Genomic DNA, 24995 nt, shown 5'->3' with positions numbered 1-24995 from the left:
GATTCAGGAAAAGAAACACAGCAATTTCAGGGTAAAGTGTTTTTACTGGGCATAAAAGCTGCACCTGAGGGAAAAGCAGGCAAAGGTATGTGTGAGAACCTCTTACCCACCGCATGGTCCACAGGGATGCAGTGCAGCCTGCCTTGGACAGTTTGAGGAAGCCATGCCATGATTGCCTTATGATTGGAGAGGATTATAATAAAAATAATAATAATAACTTTATTCTTGTATACTGCATTACCATGGAAGTTCTATGCGGTTAACAGATGAAGAGACGCTACATTTACAGCAAATTTACCTTTTTGGCGACGCTACATTTACAGCGAAGTTATTTTACAGCTAGGTTACATTTGCGGAGAAGTTATATTTGCTGTAAGTTACATATAGCGGAGTTTCATACAGTAGTGTTATATACGGCGGTGATAATCTTTCTCCTAGAAAGCTTTTAACATAGTAGATGACGGCAGATAAAGACCCGAATGGTCCATCCAGTCTACCCAACCTGATTCAATTTCCCTCTAAGCTGAATGGGAAGACTCTACTACAGCCCTTCCACTAGGGGGTGCTGCTTCACTATCACGCTCTGCTGGACTCTCTGTCTCTTCCAATTCATAATACAATTTTGCAGCAGAACCCTCCCTCCCCTCTGGCAGACATGCAGTTGGAGGACTCCGCTTAGCTTTGAGGGGACATTGCTAGCATCACAGTAAATGCCGAGTCCATCCATTTTGATCAATAAGATAAACTCATAGCATATGACATCTGCATTCCTGATCTGGGTCTGTCCTTCCATTTTCAAAGCCCAGACCTTAGACGTCTCCCTGGCACTGGCCTTTTTCCCCATTACCGGGGTTGTTGTTTAAGCACAAAACAAAAAAGGGGTGGAAACGATGTACTGGATCACTCTAGTTTATTCCAACATATAAAATGCTAAAAACGTGCCATTGTGGCTCAGTAAAGCCGGCAAGTTTATACATCAACAGTCTATTCGGACCCCTGAGGAAGGCTATTTTTGAGCCGAAACATGGACCATGTCGGGTCTTCTTGCCATTGTTAATTACATTACATTACATTAGAGATTTCTATTCCGCCATTACCTTGCAGTTCAAGGCGGATTATAAAAGAATTACAAAAAAGGTATTACATGAAGAAGATATCTGGTAATTTCTAGAGGAGATAAAGAGTAGATGAGGTTGTTTTGGGGAATCGGGAAGGTAGTGGGAAGGAGCTAGTGGTATTAATCCATTTGCAGGAATTTCTTGAAGAGTAGAGTCTTTATTTCTTTCTGAATGTTTTGTAGTCTGGGGTCATAATTAGTAGATTGGAGATTTGGTTGTCGAGTTTTGCTGCTTGTGTAGCTAGGAGGCCATCATATAGTTTTTTCCGTTTGACTTCTTTGATTGGAGGGTGCATGAATGGAGTGTGGGTTTTCCTGTGTCTAGTTGATGTAGTTTGGATGAGGCAGTTGTTCAGGTAGATTGGGCTGTCGCCGTTTATGGTTTCAAATAGTAGACAGTAGAATTTGAATAGTATTCTTGCTGGAATTGGAAGCCAGTGTGAGTTGAGGTATGCCTCTGTGATGTGGTCGTGTTTCCGCAATGAGCATATAAGTCTCAGTGCTGTGTTTTGGATTGTTTGTAGTTGTTTTATCATTGTTGCTGAGCAGGGGAGGTAGAGAATGTTGCAGTAGTCTAAGAGACCTAGGACTAGGGATTGTACTAAGAGCCGGAATTGTGTTCTAGCGAATAATTTTCTAACTAGACTGTTGCTGTGTACACTTGCCAGCTTTACTGTGCCATCGTGGCACGTTTTTACCATTTTACAGACTGCTCCAGTACATCGGTTCCACCCCTTTCTTGATTTGGTGGAACATTGCAGTTATTTGGGGTTTTGATTCCATTCTCCTTCTGTGTAGGAATCCTTTGTATTTATCCCACCCGTTTCATGATGTTCGATCAGGCACAAGACCATGTGTCACTCGTTCGAAAGCACTATATTACAGTGCTGCAGTCTATTGAATAACACTGTGTATTACCTCCCAGCTCATGCCCCCACCCCCCCCACCCCACATGTATGTATCGTGCTGATAAACTGCTGCACATGTCTCGTCTGCGTGGTGAAAGCTGTGTGACTGCAGGGAAGACGGATCCTGAGAAGGCAAGATGGCAGAGACACCTGTATTCGGAGAAGTCACCTAAGAGCTCAGTGGCCCAAGTAATGAGCCCTCATCTCTCACTGCGCCCTGGCGACTCTTGCCTGGCACTGTGTTGATTATCGCAGTCCTCTGATCCTAACAGGGCATGACAGCTCCATTTAACAGCTTTCCCATCTTACACTGAACAAATCCTGCTGGCTTCATACTCAGCATTAAAGAGAAATGCATTAAACCCAGCAGCAAAGCCACCTCCATGCTAAAGGAAGTGGCTGGACTCCGTCCCAAATGTTTAATAGGATGGAGTCAGTCTAGAGGGCAGCTGCTAAAAGAGTCAGTGTATGGGGACAGACTTAACGATCTCAATATGGAAGAGAGATGATAGAGACTTTTAAATACGTGGCATAAATGTACAGAAGGCGAGTCTCTTTCAATGGTTGGGGGTACTGAGTTGATATTTGTTAGACTTCCCTGCTGGCACGCCCTACTGACATTTCAGGGCCTGTCTGGAGGGCCTCTGTGCATGCATAGATGTCAGCGTGATGCTGTCACCTATGCACGTGATGTCATCACGGTGATGTCCACGCACTTCTGGGTGCCTCGCGCCGTGGCCACTACCTTTAATGTGCCCTAGCTCAAAAAAGTTTGAGAGACACTGTTGTAGTTTGAGAGACAGTAGGGACAGAAGTAGGGTTACCCTATGGCTCCAGAAAAAGAAGGGCGGATTGAGACATCCGGGTTTTACTTCCATGAAAGCAATGGAAGTAAAACCCAGATGTCTCAATCCATCCTCCTTTCTCTGGAGCAGAGATCTCAAAGTCCCTCCTTGAGGTCCGCAATCCAGTCGGGTTTTCAGGATTTCCCCAATGAATATGCATTGAAAGCAGTGCATGCACATAGATCTCATGCATATTCATTGGGGAAATCCTGAAACCCCGACTGGATTGTGGCCCTCAAGGAGGGACTTTGAGACCCCTGCTCTGGAGCCATAGGGGACCCCTAGACCAGACATGGGCAACTCCGGTCCTCGAGGGCCAGAATCCAATCGGGTTTTCAGGATTTCCACAATGAATATGCATGAGATCTATTTGCATGCACTGCTTTCAATGCATATTCATTGGGGAAATCCTGACGACCCGATTGGATTCCAGCCCTCGAGGACTGGAGTTGCCCCCCCTGCCCTAGACAGAAGTCACATCTCTGGTTATAGGATAAGGCAGGCTGTGCCAGAAGGACTGAACAAGCTGGGAACTCATTTACAGTCTGAACTCTCTCTCTGGGGCTGGTGAATATCCTGAAAAGATTGTACTGCCTGGAGAGCAAAGGGAAGCCTGCAGCAGCTGTTTTCCTCTTCCACAAATTTTGCACAAGTTTTATCGTTTCACAAAGACAACTTTGTACTGGTAAACTCCCTAGGCCAAATGGGCATCATGGGACCAGGGCTGCATTCTGCTCTCTTCTGCTGCCACCTACTGGATAAAGTGTAGAATTGTTTTCATTTCAAGTGGACAGTCACGTTCGCTCAGTATTCTTCCTCATTTGATGGCGGAGAATGTGAGGGCAAAGACTTTCAGATCCCAAACTCCACCTCTTCTCCCTAGCTTGTCTTCTAACTGATGGGTGATTCATTCTTCCAGAGAGTACAGACCCCCCCTGATATTTAGCCAGTGCCAGGCCATGTCAGGGCACCGACACTTAATACTTTTTTTTTTTTTGGGGGGGGGGGGGCTAATTTCCATGGGGCTGGCTACCAGAGCTTATGCGGGTCCCTGCTGCTAGTCAGTGCCAGGACCTGCATAGCTAAGGGGTTAATTTAGGACAACATTTGAGCTGTGGATCCTAACAGTGAATATTGCCAGTGGCCGCCTAACCCCTGGCTCCTACCTAAAGCTGCTCGTTCAACCACCCCTGACCTGTCCACTTTTTCTGTGGACAATAAGAGGTGATATTTAAAGGCATTGACCACTTTAATGTGACTGAATATTGGTGGTTAGGCAGTAGTATGTGATTTAAGTGGACAGGAGAGGCTCCTGCCTGCTTAAATCAGTTTGAATATCATCCAGAAAGTGTTTTAGAGGGGACAGTGTATGAAAAAATTCCATCAAAAATTACAAAGACTAGGGGACACACGATGAAGTTACAGGGAGATACTTTTAAATCCACTAGGAGGAAATATTTTTTCACTCAGAGAATAGTTAAGCTCTGGAACAGGTTATCAGAGGATGTTAACGTAGATGGGTTTAAGAAGCTTTGGGCAAGTTCCTGGAGGAAAAGTCCATAGTCTGCTATTGAGACAGGTGTTGAGCCCTAGATCGGTAACTTGGAATGTTGCTATTCGGGATTTTGTCAGGTACTTGTGTCCTGGATTGGCCACCGTGAAGACGGGCTACTGGGCTAGATGGGGACCATTGGTCTGACCCAGGAAGGCTGTTCTTATGTTCTTAAAAGTGTTGTGTCTGTCTCTGTCGTTGCAAAGCATTTTCTGACAGAATGTGTTTGAGAGGTTCTATATTCATGTGTGTTCAGCAACTTTCTGCATGATCAGACAATAACAGAGACACAAAGTCCTCTCTCCCGAGGAAGTCAGGACTGGGTCACCGACTGCTCTGATTGTCTGAGTTCCGCTCGCAGCAGGGGCAGAGCAAAGCTTTTCCTCTCTGCTTTGGCCCTGACCTCTCCTTCTCCGGAGTCTCTCCCTTTGCATATCCCCATCTTTGTTGCAAAAAACATGAAACATTTAGATAGAAATGAAAAAAAAAAAGGGGGGGAAGCTGAATTCACTGATGCCCACAGATAGGAAATAGAAACCCATTTTACCTCAGCCTCTAGATCTAGGTTGATGGACAGTTTCTTATATAGTGCAAGGTTTGACAAGGATTCAATGCAGTTTACGAAAAGAATTCAGGAGTAATGGCAATAAGTCGTAGATGTGATCCAGGGAGAGTAATGACTGAGACACAGTTATACCGGGCTATAATCTATTCAGGAAGAACAGAGGAAGAAGAAAGGTGAGGGGTGTGACATTATACGGTATGCTAGAGATAATATTAAAGTGACAGAACTGTAGAATCTATGGATAAAGAAAAGGCAGTGTGAGAACTATTTGTTTAGAATATACAGTACTGGGACAGGCCAAAGGTCCATCATGCCCAGGCCCCAAATACCTGGTAGAAACCCAAAGAGTACAGTTGACTCCACCTAAGTGCATGTCGGTTAAGCATATGCTTTGGTTATCTGCTCCCGACCACCATGGTCCAGTTTTTTTTTCCATTAAAGTCCAGATATTTGCAATTCTGAGAAGCACACAATCCGCTCATGGGGACTGATGTCGTAGATCCCACCTCTATTCTTTCATGTAACATTCACTCCAGTTAAAAGCAATCACGTAGATGAGCCATGTGTCTAGGCCTGGCCATGTGTTTGAACTTTCGGAACTGCCCCGTGGCGTCGCATGGACAAAAATCATTGTCTTTGGCTGAACGTGTACACCATGCTAATGTTGTTATTACAGTATACTTGTACATAAATTGGAAGGGCCTGTCCCCTGAGAGTGGTGTACTCCAGGTCCTCCTGTAGTTGCTCACACAGATGAACTACAGTATGGTCTCCCAATTAAAGCGATAGAGACCGCTTTCAAACATTGCGAAGCTGCTGGCTTCAAAGTGCCTGCCTGTTGAATAAGAAAGCAACAAGAACCAAGGGATAACCGTAAACTTCAAACGTCATTACAGGTCACTCGTCCTAAGATATGTGATGGCAGTGATCAATGCAAGCATGGTAGCCTGCCTCCAAGCTGCTGATCTCGCGAGAAAAATGACGGTGCTCGACTCTCTTCACATGGTACTCCGATTAAGCGCACACTCCATTTATGTGCTGTGATGAACTGGTCCGAAGGGCTTGCACTTAAGCAGAGTGACTGTAGCAACATTCCAGAGCTGAGATTGTGATGTCATAATGCCTCATTCCACCAATGCCTAAGAGCCAACCTCAGCAGTGATGTCACAATGGCTTCATTGTCCTACTTGGCTCACATAATAACATAAGCCAAATTATCACAGAATGCTACACAGAAAAATCATGCTAACAGACATGACAGGAGTAGTGTTAGGGGTGTGCAACGAGGGCCCTAAACCAACTGGAAGCTAAAGAAGCAAGGCATGGACTCTGTGCATACTTCAAATCTGATATATTTCATCTAATCCCAAAATAGATGTGGCCCCAAGCTTGAGGCTTTACGAAACCCAGACAAACTGCTGGGTTTTGGAAATCCATCCAGGCACCAGACAGTCCTCTAAAAAGAGGACATGTCCAGGTTTTCCTGGACATCTCATTACCCTAGTGCAGGGGTGGGCAATTCCAGTCCTTGAGAGCTGCATCCAGGTCAGGTTTTTAGGATCTCCACAATGAATATGTATGAGATGGATTTGCATGCACAGCCTCCTTGAGATGCAAATTTATCTCATGCATATTTATTGTGGATATCCTGAAAACCTGACCCGGCTCCGGCTCTGGCTCTCGAGGACCGGAATTGCCTACCCCTGCCCTAGTGGAAGTGGAGGAGTGTGTGGCATGCTGGTTAGAGCTACAGCCTCAGCACCCTAAGGTTGTGGGTTCAAGCCTTGTGCTGTTCCTTGTGACCCTGGACAACTCACTTAATTCTCCATTGCCCCAGTGAGTTAGGGAAAATACTCGAGTACCTGATTTGTAACCCATTCTGAGCTCCTTTGGGAGGACAGCTAAAAAATAAATAAAATATAGGTTGGGTGTATGTGATAGGAGTGTTATATCATGAGTTGAGTAGAAACTGATGCTGGTGTTTCATCTATAGTTCTGCTGACTTGACCCCTAACCTTTGATCTTTCTTTTTCAGGTCTACACCCGGTATGGGAAGTGCTACACCTTTAATGCAGACAAGAGCCGTCCAAAGACCACACACCAGGGAGGCATGGGCAGCGGTCTGGAGGTTATGCTGGACATTGAACAAGAGGAATATTTGCCTATCTGGAGGGAAACCAGTAAGTAGATTGCATGCTTTGGGAACATTTTAAAGGGAGGGCTTCAGAATTTGACAGCTACTAATTTGTGGGCTGAATGTTGTGGATCGAGCACAAAGCTGAACTGTGCTACTCGTTGTGTGCTGAGCTAGACTGCGTGATGTGTTACCCTGAGTGCTGCATCGTTCGCCTCACTACACTTAGAGGAGCAGGCCTCCCTCTCACACCTCGCCTCTATCCCACACCATCTAGAACATTCCTCCTTCTCACACCTTGCCTCTATCCTACACCATCTAGAACATTCCTCCTTCTCACACCTTGCCTCTATCCCACACCATCTAGAACATTCCTCCCTCTCACACCTCGCCTCTATCCCACACCATCTAGAACATTCCTCCTTCTCACACCTTGCCTCTATCCTACACCATCTAGAACATTCCTCCTTCTCACATCTTGCCTCTATCCCACACCATCTAGAACATTCCTCCTCACACTTTGCCTCTATCCCACACCATCTAGAACATTCCTCCTTCTCACACCTTGCCTCTATCCCACACCATCTAGAAGAACATGCCTCCATCCCACACCATACCTCTATCCCACACTATCTAGAACATTCCTCCCTCTCACACCTTGCCTCTATCCCACACCATCTAGAACATTCCTCCTTCTCACATCTTGCCTCTATCCCACACCATCTAGAACATTCCTCCTTCTCACACCTTGCCTCTATCCCACACCATCTAGAACATTCCTCCTTCTCACATCTTGCCTCTATCCCACACCATCTAGAACATTCCTCCTCACACTTTGCCTCTATCCCACACCATCTAGAACATTCCTCCTTCTCACACCTTGCCTCTATCCCACACCATCTAGAAGAACATGCCTCCATCCCACACCATACCTCTATCCCACACTATCTAGAACATTCCTCCCTCTCACACCTTGCCTCTATCCCACACCATCTAGAACATTCCTCCTTCTCACATCTTGCCTCTATCCCACACCATCTAGAACATTCCTCCTCACACTTTGCCTCTATCCCACACCATCTAGAACATTCCTCCTCCTCACACCTTGCCTCTATCCCACACCATCTAGAAGAACATGCCTCCATCCCACACCATACCTCTATCCCACACTATCTAGAACATTCCTCCCTCTCACACCTTGCCTCTATCCCACACCATCTAGAACATTCCTCCTTCTCACATCTTGCCTCTATCCCACACCATCTAGAACATTCCTCCTCACACTTTGCCTCTATCCCACACCATCTAGAACATTCCTCCTCCTCACACCTTGCCTCTATCCCACACCATCTAGAAGAACATGCCTCCATCTCACACCATACCTCTATCCCACACTATCTAGAACATTCCTCCCTCTCACACCTTGCCTCTATCCCACACCATCTAGAAGAACATGCCTCCATCCCAAACCAACTAGAACATTCCTCCCTCTCACACCTTGCCTCTATCCCACACCATCTAGAACATTCCTCCTTCTCACACCTTGCCTCTATCCCACACCATCTAGAACACAGGTGTCAAAGTCGGTCCTCGAGGGCCGGAATCCATTCGGGTTTTCAGGATTTCCCCAATGAATATGCATGAGATCTATGTGCATGCACTGCTTTCAATGCATATTCATTGGGGAAATCCTGAAAACCCGACTGGATTACGGCCCTCGAGGAGGGACTTTGACACCCCTGATCTAGAAGAACATGCCTCCATCCCACACCATACCTCTATCCCACACCATCTAGAAAATTCCTCCTCACATCTTACCTCTATCCCACACCATCTAGAAGAACATGCCTCCATCCCACACCATACCTCTATCCCACACTATCTAGAACATTCCTCCCTCTCACACCTTGCCTCTATCCCACACCATCTAGAAGAACATGCCTCCATCCCAAACCAACTAGAACATTCCTCCTTCTCACACCTTGCCTCTATCCCACACCATCTAGAAAATTCCTCCTCACATCTTACCTCTATCCCACACCATCTAGAAGAACATGCCTCCATCCCACACCATACCTCTATCCCACACTATCTAGAACATTCCTCCCTCTCACACCTTGCCTCTATCCCACACCATCTAGAAGAACATGCCTCCATCCCAAACCAACTAGAACATTCCTCCTTCTCACACCTTGCCTCTATCCCACACCATCTAGAAGAACATGCCTCCATCCCACACCATACCTCTATCCCACACTATCTAGAACATTCCTCCCTCTCACACCTTCCCTCTATCCCACACCATCTAGAAGAACATGCCTCCATCCCACACCACCTAGAACATTCCTCCTTCTCACACCTTGCCTCTATCCCACACCATCTAGAAGAACAAGCCTCCATCCCACACCATACCTCTATTTTACACCATCTAGAACAGGGGTCCCCAAAGTCCCTCCTTGAGGGCCAAATCCAGTCGGGTTTTCAGGATTTCCCCAATGAATATGCATGAGATATATGTGCATGCACTGCTTTCAAAGCATATTCATTGGGGAAATCCTGAAAACCCGACTGAATTCGGCCCTCAAGGAGGGACTTTGGGGACCCCTGATCTAGAACATTCCTCCCTCTCACACCTTGCATCTATCCCACACCATACCTCCATCCTACACCATCTAGAGAAACATTCCTCCATCCCACATCTTACCTCTATCATGCAGTGGAGTTCTGAATGGATTGAAGGGGAGTGAGATGGTTTAATGGAAGGCCAGTAAAAAGCAGGTTGCAGTAGTCTAGGCTAGAGGTGACAAGGGTATGGAAGAGGGTCTTAGCAGTGCGCTCAGAAAGGAAGGGTCTGACTTTAGCGATACTGTAGAGAAAGAAATGACAGGTTTTGGCAATCTGTTGGAAATGTAGAGAGAAGGAGAGAAATTACCCTGAGGTTGTGAGCCAACAAGACAGGAAGGATGAGGGTATTGTTCAAACAGAAAACGGGGGAAGAGGAGAGATGGGTTTAGGTGGCCATGTTTAATTTTAGATGGTGGCGAGACATCCAGGTAGCGATGTCAGACAAGCAGGTTGAAACCCAGGATTGAATGTCTGTTGAGATTTCAAGTGTAGAGAGATAGATTTGTGAGTCGTTGGCATAGTGGTGATACTGAAAGCTATGGGAGGAGATTAGCGCACCAAAGGAAGAAGTGTAGATAACATGCCTCTATCCCACACCTTACCTAAATCCCACATCTAATAGAACATGTGGAGGAGTAGCCTAATGAATATGAATATGATATATACTGTCTCAGCAAATTTGACCACATCACCCCCGCCTATGTAGACTCTCACTGGCTTCCGATAAAAGCAAGAACTCAATTCAAGTTCTATTGTCTACTATTTAAAGTAACCCATGGTTCTGCCCCCTGTTACCTAAACAACCGCCTATACCGCTACCACTCACCCAGATCAAGGAGAACTCAGAGCCTATTCACCTTCCCCCCTCATAATGGTACCCGACGTAAGCAACTTTACGACAGCCTCCTAGCGACTCAGGCAGCGAAAATTGACCCCACCATCACCAAACTGATGATCAAAACAACAGACATCAAAGTGTTTCGAAAAGAAATCAAAACATTTCTATTCAAAAAACACGTCCCTACTTACTAATCTCCTCCCCTTTCGCACATGCTCTCCCCCCCCCCCCCCGTGAATAACACATTAGTCAACTCCTAGAACCATACCTTCCAAAAATATTCTGATTCCTAAAAAAGCATCTACCTTCAGTATCCAACAAACTTCTTCCTTCATTGTTAGGTAACTTTTCTTCTGTAACCCGTATATACTGATATTCTCCACTGTATCCTGTTATCATTTGATTCTTTGCTATGCAATTCTTTCGGAAAAATCCAGATATCTTATAATTTATAATCCTCCACCACACCATGTAAAGTACATGAATCAATGTTATGTAATTCTCTCGGTAATGTCCAGATCTCTTCTAATTTGTAATCCGCCTAGAACGGCAAGGCACAGGCGGAATAGAAATCACTAATGTAATGTAATATATTGTACTTAAAGTATTCATGAAGGAAAATCAAGTGTGTGCTTATAAGATTATATGTATTTTTCTGATACACTTGTTGTAATATGAAAAAATGAATAAAGAAATTAAAAAAAACAAACAAACAACCTTCCATTGCGCCAGGTTCAAAATAAGGACCTGTATATACGGTAATATGTTAACCACTTGGATTGTAAGCACAGAAAAGTGGTATATCAAATTCCATCATCTTCTCAGAGCAGGCCTCTGTCCCACACAGATCATGGAGGAGACTATAGTTCATGGTTTATTGGTACTTGATATGGTTCAGGACAGCATATTTCCATTCTGGCAGCACACTGTAGAGCATATCTTAACCTTTGATCATGCACATCTCCATCACACACCTTGCCTGTGTAGTGGAGCAAAGCATTCCTTTACCTGACTCCAGCTCTAATCCACCCTGCATGCTTCTTTTTCCTGCTGTAGATGAAACGTCATTTGAAGCCGGAATACGTGTGCAGATTCACAGCCAGGATGAGCCTCCATACATTCACCAGCTGGGCTTTGGAGTGTCACCTGGGTTTCAGACCTTTGTGTCATGCCAAGAGCAAAGGGTAAATTTCCTTAAGCAGGCTTGTCTGATTTTCTCGATGTAAGTAAGTCGCACTGAACCAAAAGGTTGTTGCAAAATATAAGAATATATCAGTATCGGTATCGTATCGAATATAGCTGGTAACATCTCCCATATGCAGAAGCTAAGACTGACTCCAAACTTTTTTTTTTTTTTTTGCAGCTGACATACTTGCCTCAGCCATGGGGCACCTGTCGGACTGGTGTTGTGGGAGAACAAATCCTAGAGGGGTATGAGAGATATAGCATTGCTGCCTGTCGCTTACAGTGTGAGAAGGAGGCTGTGATTAGGAACTGCGACTGCCGGATGGTGCATATGCCAGGTAACAGGATTGGCACTGCTGAATGATGAGGGTCCCGGGCAATAAGCATGTTACTGCTAGATAACGGCTGTAGTAACCCTTCCAGTATGTTATAATGACAGGTCTTGGTTCTCTGTTTGACCTAAACCTTCCAATTGAAACCATTTACATGTTCAGAACCTTGTCACTAATCTATCACTGCTATAAGAACGTAATCATTGCCAAATTAGGTCCATCATGCCTCATATCCTGTTTCCAACAGTGGCCATTTGTCCCATCACAGGGAACTAGAATAACCAGAACACTTAAAGAAAGGCAAGGGGGTGGACCACCCATGATGCCGTCTTCATGGGAGGCACCAGCGCCTCTCCTACTCTCCGCCCCCCCCCATGAATACCTCTTCAAATGTTCATCGACTCGAGCAGCATCTTCTACTTGCTGCTCGCGCCGGTGTTGGCTCACTTATGACATAATTTCCTGGTGTCAGGAACAGGACGTGATGTCAGAAGGAAGCCTATGCTGGCAAGAGCAGCGGGTGGAAGATGCTGCTCGTGCAGGTGAACATTTCAAGAGGTACACGGGGGAGGGGAAAGAGTGGGGGATGCACGGCCCAATGATGCCGTGCGCCACCACTTTGGGCACCAACTTCCCATGCTACGCCACTGGGGAAATCCATTAGCATATTAATTTGCCTACAACAAGAAGCATGAATTTGGGACACAGAATGGAGGAAAGGACGATGAGGGGGTGTGATGGGACATAGAAGGGAGAGGCAGGACCCTGGTCGTAAGTACGAGTCCAACCTAAGTCGGACGTTCTTAACTTTGGGACTGCCTGAATTCCCAATTCATATTTGTAAATTACTAAAGTGTCTTTGCTTATTTGGAAATGCTAATTGGGAAGAATACATACTTTGTAAACGGGTCTCTGCCAGAGCCTCTAATGTACTTAAGTAGCATAATTAAATTAAATAACTACTTCTGAAGGTGACAGTAAAACTTTTGATAGTGTCCCCCACCGCAGGTTATTGAATAAGATGAAATCGTTGGGATTAGGTGAAAGGGTCAGCGATTGGCTGAGTGGTAGACTTCAGAGGGTGGTGGTTAATGGTACCCTCTCTAAAACGTTGGAGGTGACCAGCGGTGTGCAACTCTCTCGTACAGTCAGCCCCAACAAGATTCAGCATGTGGTTTCCACAGCTGGAGAACATACAAAGATCAACAGTCAAGGCTATTTTACTTAAAGCACACTGGCCATTCCAACCAATAGCATTCAGCAGCAATTAGCTGGTTAATGCAGCTTATATTAGCACTGACCAATGTGGGGTGGAAACGAGGCAGACCGCTGTCTGGACAGCTAGGGTTACCAGATTTCCCCTGCTCTGTTCCGCCCCAGCCTTGGTCCCCACATAAACCTCATGTCTCCTTCCCTGAGCTCCAGGTCATGTCTGGAGGGCTTCTGTACACGCGCGGATGTTGATACAATATTGCATCCATGCACACGTGCATATGAAATTGTTACGCCAATGTCCACGTATGTGCAGAGGTCCCTCCAAATGTGGCCCCGAGCTCAGGAACTTCCAAAACCCAGACAGGCTCCAGGTTTTGGAAATCCCTCTGGGCACCCAGATAGTCCTCCAAAAAGAGGACATGGGGGTTACATGACGCTATGGTGCTAAGCAGTTGTTGATCGCTCGGCTTCTCATCTTCCTGGGTTAAACCGACCTCCCTGGTTTCCCACAGCGAGCCCAGATCGGCTATTGACCTTCCTCACATATTTTGGGGAGTGGAGTTAGCCGTATCTGGATCCCACCATGTATGGAGATGGCCTCAAACTCTTTAAAAAAAGATTGTGAGCAGCAGCAGGGTGGAGACTCCAAGATGGCGGACGGTAAAGAGCCTGCTTCTTCTACGGCGGGAGCAGCTTGGACAGCCGAGGTAACAGCGGAAATTTCAGCGGCCCTGGAAGGGTCGCTGAATCGCAAAATGCAGCCGGGGCTCGAAAGGCTGAGGGAGGTGGGAGAGAAGGTTACTGACCTGACAAAGCATGTGGCTGCTATCGGGCAGCGCCTAGGCATGCTGGAGACGGACACGGGGTAGCTTTGCGTAGAAAATAAAAAGAGGACGTATCTGGATTTTCTTGGACGTCTGCGTGTAGCATATAATGCAGCCATATCATTGATCATTTCTGGTGTCACCAAATACGCAGATAGATTCTGGGACTGAATATTGACCGAAGACTCTCAGAAATATTGGATCCATCGTCGTAGCCTTGGCCAATGCAGAATTGAAAATCTGACTCAATTCCTTAATGACATCAAGAAGTCTGGCAGCCAGTTTTTTTCCATTTTTTTCTTGCGGGAAATTACTGAAGAGAAGAAAACAATCTTCGATTGACACTTTCAAACGAGCTGCAATTTTCACATAACAACTGATTAAGGTTGTCTGCTCCTTGTGAGAACAATGTGGGGTTGCCTGACGAATAATTGAAAAGTACTTTGCATTTTGTATCTCATTTGGAATTGTTGTTTGTACAAAAGCACCACACAAGTCAATGAACTCATGTTGTATTCTTGGAGGAAGATAATGAACTCTGTTGTTTCTTGAACATGCTTTTAACATATGCAGATAAGAGTGAGTCAGGCTTGCTAAGAAGCTGAAAGATTCCAGAAGTTTCCATTTTTCTGTGGTTGTGGCCAAAGATAGCTAATCCTCTTTCAGAAAAGAGAAGAAGGACATTCAGAGCCGGATTCTGTAAACAGCGCCTACAAAAACGGTGCTGGCTTAAGCGCCATTTTGAGATTCGTAGCTGCCAGTAGGGTAGACCCAGGGCAGGATTAATTTGTCAAGGGCCCCTAGGCACCCAAGTACACTGGGCCCCCTACCCCCCCACCCCCCACCCCACCATGCGCCCAGGCGGAAACAGGAAGCTGCTTCAGAGGGAAGCTTTGGGCAAGCACTGCTTGCACAATTATAGTTCCCATTGCCTTTCTTACCAACGTTGCTTGCTTGTCTTACTTTCTGTTGAAGGGGGGGGCCGCGTTGCCAATCGGGGGGGGCCCGCATTGCCGATCGATGCTGGAGGGGCCCATCACCGTTTGGAAAAACAATGTTGATGCCCTCCTTCATCGGGCACCCCTGACCATTTCGGGCCCTAGGCACATGCCTACTTGGCCTGTTGGTTAATCCTGCCCTGGGTAGGCCAGGGTTTTAAAGGCCTACTTTGATGGAGAATTGCATCTTCGTCCTTAACTTTCGTCCTGTGACCTGAGGCACCGCTAGACGCTATGTTTAAATGTGATTCTGGTGCCTGCGGGGTTTTTTTAACAGCACAGTCAATTACCATGCTGATTACAATCAATTAAAGCAATTCAGCTTGGCGGCGGGAGAGCGCCTATCACAGCCAAACTTACGGCGCTATTTCTAGAGTCAGTCCCTCAATGTATGTTTAAGAACATGGCTCCATTCATCAGTTTTACTGTCTAATTTGTGCAAAAGCACATTTTCGATAGATTTGTTAGCTGATACTTCTCGATCAGCAGATTTCCATCAAATATAGTTATCTTTATGATTTGATGGATTTTCAAGTGAAGGTTTTCAGCCTTTTAACGTTCTCCAGCTTCTGGCGAATCAGACAGCACTGAGGATTTTGCATTGCTGTTCTTACAATTGAAACGGGGTCCATGGACTACACACCGCAGTACGCATAGGAAAAGTATGATTCTTGGCATCTTTTGGAGTGTTACTTGGAATTCAAAGCAGTTAACCTTCACAAACAATTCCATCTGTGAAGCAATGTTCTTATCAAGAAGTCCCGTATCACTGCAGACGGCTAAATCGATGCTGTCAGTCTTATATGGTTTATTCAGACATGTTCAATCACCTTTTTTTACAAAATAATTTATGGTTTCTGTGAAAATGTAGGACCTGCAGTCTCTTCCTCCTCTTGTTAATGTAGCTGGATTTTTAAAAAAAGGTATGGACAAGTTCCCTGAGGACAAGCACATAGCGTGCTATTGAGACAGACATGGGGAAACCCAATGCTTGCACTGGAATGCTGCTACTCTTTGGGGTGTCTAGTTACATCTATATTATGTGTGGAAATCGCAGGGAACATAAGATATTATGTATGTGATATGTAAACCACATAGTTGTATGCGGTATATAAATTTTTAAATAAATAAATACCTGTGATGTGGACTGGCCATTGTTGGAAACAGGATACTGTGCTTGATGGACCTTTGGTCTGTCCCAGTATGACAGTTCTTATGTTCTTAAGTGAGCCAAGTATAGGACAATCAAGCCATTGTGGCATCACTACTCAGTTTGGCTCTTAGGCATTGGTGGAATGAGGTCTCAGCTCTGAAATGCTGCTACTCTTTGGGTTTCTGCCAGGAACTTGGGACCTGGGTTGGCCACTGTTGGAAACAGGATGCTGGACTTGATGGACCTGCAGTCGGTCCCAGTATGGCAGTTCTTATGTGAGCCAAGTCTAGGACAATCAAGCCATTGTGGCATCACTGCTGAGGTTGGCTCTTAGGCATTGGTGGAATGAGGCATTATGACATCACAATCTCTGCTCTGGAATGTTGCTACTCTTTGGGTTTCTGCCGGGTACTAGAGACCTGGGTTGGCCACTGTTGGAAACAGGATGCTGGGCTTGATGGACCTGCAGTCTGTCCCAGTACTGCGACTCTTATGTTCTTATGTGAGCCAAATATAGGACAATCAAGCCATTTTGGCATCCCTGCTGAGGTTGGCTCTCAGGCATTGGTGGAATGAGGCATTATGACATCACAATCTCTGCTCTGGAATGTTGCTACTCTTTGGGTTTCTGCCGGGTACTAGAGACCTGGGTTGGCCACTGTTGGAAACAGGATACTGTGTTTGATGGACCTTTGGTCTGTCCCAGTATGGCAATTCTTATGTTCTTAAGTGTGCCGAGTATAGGACAGTTGAGCCATTGTGACATCACTGGTGAGGTTGGCTCTGAGGCACTGGTGGAATGAGGCATTATGACATCACAATCTCAGCTCTGGGTTTTCTGCCAGGTACTAGAGACATGGGTTGGCCACTGTTGGAAACAGGATACTGTGCTTGATGAACCTTCATTCTGTCCCAGTGTGGCAATTTTTATGTTCTTAAAAGCATTGGGATCTTGACCCTAAGAGAATTATAGAGAATAACAAGGTTTGATCACCTGGAACATCCCTATTGCAACAGTAGAAGTTGATTGCCAGGATACAGGACATAGTGATGAAAGAGAAAACTAGCAGGACAGTATTGATTACAGAGGTATCAGCCCCAAGTGACTAGGGTAGAAAGAGAAAAGATCTTCAAGTATCAAGACATGTTCTCTGGGACCAAGAAAATGTGGCAGAAGAATCCAGAAACATTTCCCATTGTTGTGGATGCCACAGATCTCATTAAAAAGAATTTCCAAATGCACCAGAGCATAGGAGCCAGCTCCATGGGTGCAGTAGGTACCAAGCATTCCCAATATTGAACCAGCTCCTTTATTTTTATCCAGGGAGGGGAAATGTGATAGCACTTGGCACCTGCAATCATTTGGAAATGTTGGCACCTGAATTGCCTAAACATGTTACATCTTATGAACTTTGAAGAAATTGCCCCCAAGAGAAATTTACACAAGACGAGGAAAGAATATTACAAGAGATTAAAATGGATCCCACCATCCACCAATTATTCCTGAGTCGACCTCCTTTCCACTTTAAACTGTGCTTCCTTATTGCAGAGCTTACTATCAATTAGAAGAGACTCAGTGGTATTTAAAAGTCTCTATCAATTTCATGTTTTGAGCTATTTCAGGACTCAGGGGTGAATAGTTCTGGTGATGTGCTGTTCTTGACATCTAGTTCTGTTACATTCTTCTAGAAAATTACAGTGATGTGCTTTAGTTGTTCCCAATCATCACCATCAATGAAGTCTTCCGATACTGGTCCGACCCTCACATCTTCAGTAAATAATATGGCAAAGAAATCATTTAATGTTTCTGCTATTACCTTACCCTCCCTGAGAATACCTTTTACCCCTCAGTTGTCCTATAGTCCAACTGATTTCTTCATGGGCTTTTTCCTTTCTAAGTACTTGAAAAGGTTTTTAGCATTATTTCTTGCCTCTACAGCAAACTTCTTTTCAAACTCTTTCTTGCAATACCTTATTACTTTTTACATCTAACTTGTCAATGATTTTACTCATCTGTTTCTTCATTAGAGTTTTTTGGCATTCACCACTTCTATATTTTTGTGAGCCTTTTTTGATGCATGAAATATAGTTGATATGGGCTTCCAAAATGGCTTTTTAGAATTATGTTCATGCCTCATGCAGATATTTTACCCTGGAGATTGTTCCTTTTACTTTTTTTCTAACAAATTTCCTCATGTTATCATCATCTTACTTTTTAAAGTTAAGTGCTTTGGGGACTGATTTTCAAAGCACAACCATAGGTTACCCCATAGTGGTAGATTTTTTTAATGTTTTCATTCCAGTAATTACAGTTTTTGATCACATTGTAATCACTACCAGCCTCATCTCCATTTCTCCTTACAACAAGTTCTGTGTATCAATAACAACTAGATGTCAAGTACTTTCTCCTCAGGTTCTGTGCCCATAGCTTCATGAAACAGTCATTTATTTGATTGTTTATTTAATCTAGAAACTTTATTTCCTCTATCTCCTCTCAGTATTCCCTGCAGAACAAGATTTTATAGGGACAGTTAACATCATCAGTATATCACTAAAAGACTTACATAAACACAGCCCCTAGGATCAAATGATTCTAGAAATTAGGGGTTCTCTAAAAGTACATAATAGCTTGGACGTCCCGGCAATTAGTATAGCCAAGTGCCAACTTAGGTGGGTTTTTGGATGTTTTCGTTTTTTAATTTACTGTCCAGAAGTTTGGTACCTTTGCTGAAACTGCCAAGTTCTGTTTCTAAATCAAGATGAACCACTTATCTACTTTTGGAAGTGCCCTCAATCAGGCCTGTAGGTTTCTTGCTGTACAATTATGGAATAGTTTTCCTGTAGAAATTCATGCCTCAGTTAATTATTTTACTTTTAGAAATTTACTGAAGGCTTAACTTTTTTGAAACACTGTTGTTAGGTTATATTATTTTAATGTTAACTTCCTACTAACTCTTGTCATTTCAGTTTTGACTCTTTTGTATCCCGCAGGTCCTCAAATCTTATTTTAGGGAGTTGGCAGGTTATAAGACCAATATATAACAAAACAATACAAGAGGCTAGCTAGCTTTCTAATTGGCAGGAACACTTCCTGTGTCCTATAAGTTCCTATTTAATCCTAACCAATAACCATCCTTGCCTCATGGAGAGGGTCTTCAGTGATTCCCACTATTACAACTAAAACCTTCTGCTACACAACCTCATTCCATTAGAATTTGTACTTACAAATGGAATATGCCACCTCCTTATTGCCAGTGGAATTGTTACCCCGGACTCCTCATATTTTGGAGAGCAGAAACACAGGACCAGGAGGAGAAAGTATATTTGTCTTCCCCAGTACAGCCATTATCACCTTATTTCCTACAGCCCAGGATTTGTGGAGTTCAGGAATGAGTAGAGAAAGCTTTTAGCAGGGTCAAAGAGAGTGCATTCTGCCTATAATTTATGCTTCTTTCTTTTCTAGGAAATGAAACCATTTGCTCTCCCAATGTGTACATTGACTGTGCAGATCACACTTTAGGTAAGTGCTTCCAAGACTTCCCCATCCCCAGGCACTACCTGTCAGAGGAAATACCCTCTTACACAGTGGAGGTGAAAGGACAACAGGTAACCGCTAGACTTTGTTCTTGGTGCTTGACTGAGAGACAAAGTCCATTCTAGAAGGAAGTGAGTTTGAACTGAAATGTCTTAGAAAACATATAAGAATACTTAAAAGGGCAGTGGATGCCTGGATTAGCCACCAGCAGAATTTAACCATGCTTGAAATAAATAGAGGGCAGTGATGAGAGCAAGGAGAAGGGGAATGTCAACTAGAAGACATGGGTGTTGGTTTAGGTATAGACGTGCTCATCTACCATGTCCATTCTGTCCATTCATCATTCTCTCGACTCAAACACACTCAGCATCCCTCGCCATAATTCTGAATTTTTTTTTTTTAATTCAAATTTTAAGCATTATTATTTGTACATAATAATAAGGAAAGGAAATTACATAAAGAAAATAAGGAAAAAAAAATTATAAAATCAAAGGTTATCACAAGATTCCTCAAGTCCACATAACTGAGAGAGAGCAAACAGATTAATACATAACAAGAAACATTCAAAAAATAAACATGATCCAAAGATCAACCATATTTCAAAACTCCAAATATTAATTATGTGGTGACAGAAGAACTAGTTTCATGATGTTGCAAAAATTGCTCTAACTGAATAGAGTCCCAGTAAACATAATCATTCTCCTTAAATTTAATCAAGCATTTACAAGGAAATTTTAAATAAAATGTAGCTCCCAAAGCCAACACCCTAGATTTCAATGCCAAAAAAGATTTTCTTCTTAATTGTGTTGCTTGGGCCACATCTGGAAAAATCAATACATTATCCCCACAAAATTTAGTTTGCTTATTTTGAAAATAAGCTTTCATAATTAAGGATTTACCTATCTCTCTTGTACAAGTTATAAGGAGTGTCGACCTAGTTGGAATTATATCCTGTGAATCTTCCAGGAAACCAGTTAAATCAAATTCAATTTGTTCCAACTGGTCTATACCCGGTTCTATGGGAACTTTTTTCCTCTGAGGAATATAATATAAATTTATTAAAGGCAAATTTTCTATGGCTGCCATCCCCAAAACTTCTTTAAAATATTTCTTAACCAATATTTCTGGAGACAACAAATGAGTTTTGGGGAAATTAACTAGACGTAGATTTTTTGCTCTTTGCAAGTTCTCCGTTTTTTCAAATTTCATATGAGTGATATGAAAATCCTTTACTGCTGTTGAAGAAACTGCTTGTAATGTAACCACCTGAGATTCAGTTGTTCTAATTGATTTTTCAATAATTTTTAAGTTGGAATCAACATTTACAAACTTTTCAATCACTTCTTGCGAAAATTTTACATTTTGTGTCACTACAGACTTTAATAGCCCCTCCATTCGAGTAAGATCCTTTAGGGTAACTTCCTGAGGTTCAGTCTGGGACTCTCTGGCAATCAAAGCCTCATCTTGAAAAGATAAAGCTTTGGGAATCCCCCCATAAACTAATAAGGGTGACCCCATTTGCTCAGAGAGTCCCTCCGTCTGAGAATTGGAGCCAAACTTGGGCTCCAAAACTTCAGGAATATTTGGTGGAGGTGGTGGAGTTCTACCTGGGGGACTAAGAGATGCACCTGACAGCGAATCCGCTCCTTGACTGTGGCCTAAGGCACTGGATGACGTGAAGTGCCGATCTATGGGGCCTAATAATATTGGCGTAGAAACCTTTTCCTTTTCTTTTCCCCATAGTATTAAAAGTTAATACATACAATTTCTCCCGTTCTCCCAGTGTCTCCAAGGGGCTCCCAAGGGGCAAAACGTGCCCCTTAGGGCACGCCCCTTTGGCCACGCCCTGTGGTTGCGCCCTGCGGCCACGCACCGCAGTGTCCCTTTAACCCTCAGGCGAAGGACCCACGTGACGTCAGGACGTCTGACTCTGCGGGTGCCCGCAGGGAAACAGCTCCCGACTCTCCGGCTTCTGCTGACAATGAAGCGCTGCAGTCCAGGTCAGAGTCAAAGTCCACCAAGATGGTAACACACACAAACGTTTGCCTCTCCAAACTCCTGCAGTCGCAGCGTCCCTTTAACCCTCAGGCGAAGGACCCACGTGACATCAGGACGTCTGACTCCGCGGGTGCCCGCAGGGAAACAGCTCCCGACTCTCCGGCTTCTGCTGACAATGAAGCGCTGCAGTCCAGGTCAGAGTCAAAGTCCACCAAGATGGTAACACACACAAACGTTTGCCTCTCCAAACTCCTGCAGTCGCAGCGTCCCTTTAATCCTCAGGCGAAGGACCCACGTGACGTCAGGACATCTGACTCCGCGGGTGCCCGCAGGGAAACAGCTCCCGACTCTCCGGCTTCTGCTGACAATGAAGCGCTGCAGTCCAGGTCAGAGTCAAAGTCCACCAAGATGGTAACACACACAAACGTTTGCCTCTCCATAATTCTGAATTATTAGAGAGCCAGGAAGGGGCAACGACCAAATCAGTTGCACATCGTGGCTTCTTTGAGCTCTCTGAGAGGGAGTCAGCAATAGGACCTTGGCGTGCTGTTGGATATAATTGGGGGAGGGGAGCAGGTTGTCTTGTGTGAACAATAGGCACTGATGACAATTGGAACACATACTTGACAATAGTGGACAGTTTTGTGGGGAAGACAAGGTGCTGATTAGAAGAAGCACAGAGTAGATCTTCAAGTTTGTGCAGCATACAGCTGTGTGATCTATCCAGAGCTAAAGCTGGGAAGCCAAATAGTTCTTGCCGGCCAACATGTTTGTAAACTATACCGATTCATATATGTAATTACTCGTTACTAATTCCATAAATACATTCATCTTTTTCCTCATCCCTCAAGCTCTTGGTTCATCTCTCTGTTCTTTCCATTAGTCATCCACTCACTACCCACTTCCATCATATCTTTATCCGTCCAGGGCTCTACTTCTAAACCACATATACATCCACCTGTTCTCCATCTGTATCTACTTCACCTTAGACCTATAAGTAGTAGTAGATCCAAGTCCTCACCTGTTTGACTTCGACCTAACATCCTATTCTTGCTAAAGATATTTGGCCACTTCTTCCTCATTTCTTTCTTACACAGAACTAGGTGTGGGGTCACTAAAATTGGGCTTAGAGTAGACCAAAGCTTTAAATTGGGCTTAGACCAAAGCTTTCACTGTTTTAAATGGCATGCCAACCCTGCAGGTGTATGTGAAGTCAACGTGTGTTTTGCTACTCATGCAGACTCCATGGCGGAAGACTCAAGAACACGATGTACCTGCCCTACACCCTGCAACATGACACGCTATGGAAAGGAAATTTCCATGGTTCGCATTCCCAACAAAGGGTCCGCCCGCTATCTGGCCAGGAAATACAAGAAGAATGAGACCTACATCAAGTGAGTGCTTGAAGTTCATGATAGAAAGTGAAAGCTACGCCTTCATTATCAACGTTCTTTTAGTGCATGGGCTGAAGAAAATGACTGCCAAGGGAGCCACAGAGTGTACATAAGAAAATCAGAAAGTAGAAGATGAAATACCTGCTAGTTTGATATCAGTGGAGAGCCAGAAAATGGAAACTCAAGTGAAAAGCAGAAGTCAGTGAGCTAAAGATGCTTAGACAACCTGTTATCACAAAGGGAAGATCTTCAACTAGACGGACTTAATGAATGAGTGTAGAGCTATAGGGAGAGCTGCTGGTGAGCATACGCTGGAATATAATGACCCAGTGTAGTGGTATACTGTACAGTGTGTACTGAGGGCTCCTGATAAGGATACTCTAGGATTTAAGGATTCCATGCATTACTACTATTTATTCTTTCTAAAGCGCTAACAGATGGACACAGTGCTGTGCAACTAATGCGTGAGAGATGGTCCCTGCTCGAGAGAGCTTACAATCTAATTAAGACAGACATAGGACAAAGGCTTACACATAGTAACATAGTAACATAGTAGATGACGGCAGATAAAGACCCGAATGGTCCATCCAGTCTGCCCAACCTGATTCAATTTAAATTTTTTTTTTTTTTTTCTTCTAAGCTATTTCTGGGCAAGAATCCAAAGCTTTACCCGGTACTATGCTTGGGTTCCAACTGCCGAAATCTCTGCTCATCTACACCCTCCCAGCCATTGAAGCCCTCCCCAGCCATTGAAGCCCTCCCCTGCCCATCCTCCACCAAACGGCCATACACAGACACAGACCGTGCAAGTCTGCCCAGTAACTGGCCTTAGTTCAATATTTAATATTATTTTCTGATTCTAAATCTTCTGTGTTCATCCCGCTGCTTCTTTGAACTCAGTCACAGTTTTACTCTCCACCACCTCTCTCGGGAGCGCATTCCAGGCATCCACCACCTTCTCCGTAAAGTAGAATTTCCTAACATTGCCCCTGAATCTACCACCCCTCAACCTCAAATTATGTCCTCTGGTTTTACCATTTTCCTTTCTCAGGAAAAGATTTTGTTCTACGTATAATACCCTTTAAGTATTTGAACGTCTGAATCATATCTCCCCTGTCTCTCCTTTCCGCTAGGGTATACATATTCAGGGCTTCCAGTCTCTCCTCATACGTCTTCTGGCGCAAGCCTCCTATCATTTTCGTCGCCCTCCTCTGGACCGCCTCAAGTCTTCTTACGTCTTTCGCCAGATACGGTCTCCAAAACTGAACACAATACTCCAAGTGGGGCCTCACCAATGTACCTGTACAGGGGCATCAACACCTTCTTCCTTCTACTGACTACGCCTCTCTTTATACAGCCCAGAATCCTTCTGGCAGCAGCCACTGCCTTGTCACACTGTTTTTTCGCCTTTAGATCTTCGGACACTATCACCCCAAGGTCCCTCTCCCCGTCCGTGCATATCAGCTTCTCTCCTCCCAGCATATACGGTTCCTTCCTATTATTAATCCCCAAATGCATTACTCTGCATTTCTTTGCATTGAATTTTAGTTGCCAGGCATTAGACCATTCCTCTAACTTTTGCAGATCCTTTTTCATATTCTCCACTCCCTCTTCGGTGTCTACTCTGTTACAAATCTTGGTATCATCTGCAAAAAGGCACACTTTTCCTTCTAATCCTTCAGCAATGTCACTTACATACATATTGAACAGGATTGGCCCCAGCACCGAACCCTGAGGGACTCCACTAGTCACCTTTCCTTCCTTCGAGCGACTTCCA

The 24995-nt window shown here is 44.4% G+C and overlaps 1 protein-coding gene across 1 annotated transcript in view; it reads left to right on the top strand.

Moving 5' to 3' along the window:
• The window catches only part of ASIC4 (acid sensing ion channel subunit family member 4), a 311699-nt gene that overhangs the window by 258533 nt on the left and 28171 nt on the right, over nt 1–24995 (top strand). Inside the window, exons 2-6 of the mRNA XM_033946240.1 lie at nt 7023–7167; nt 11641–11768; nt 11948–12107; nt 19755–19811; nt 23065–23218. Coding sequence (XP_033802131.1) covers nt 7023–7167; nt 11641–11768; nt 11948–12107; nt 19755–19811; nt 23065–23218 — 644 coding nt within the window. The remainder of the gene's footprint in view (nt 1–7022; nt 7168–11640; nt 11769–11947; nt 12108–19754; nt 19812–23064; nt 23219–24995) is intronic.

Source organism: Geotrypetes seraphini, chromosome 5 (assembly GCF_902459505.1).
Source record: "Geotrypetes seraphini chromosome 5, aGeoSer1.1, whole genome shotgun sequence".
In the NCBI taxonomy this organism is placed as follows: Eukaryota; Metazoa; Chordata; class Amphibia; order Gymnophiona; family Dermophiidae; genus Geotrypetes; species Geotrypetes seraphini.
The sequence above is the reverse complement of the archived record's forward strand: the minus strand, read 5'-3'. Positions and strand labels throughout refer to the sequence as shown.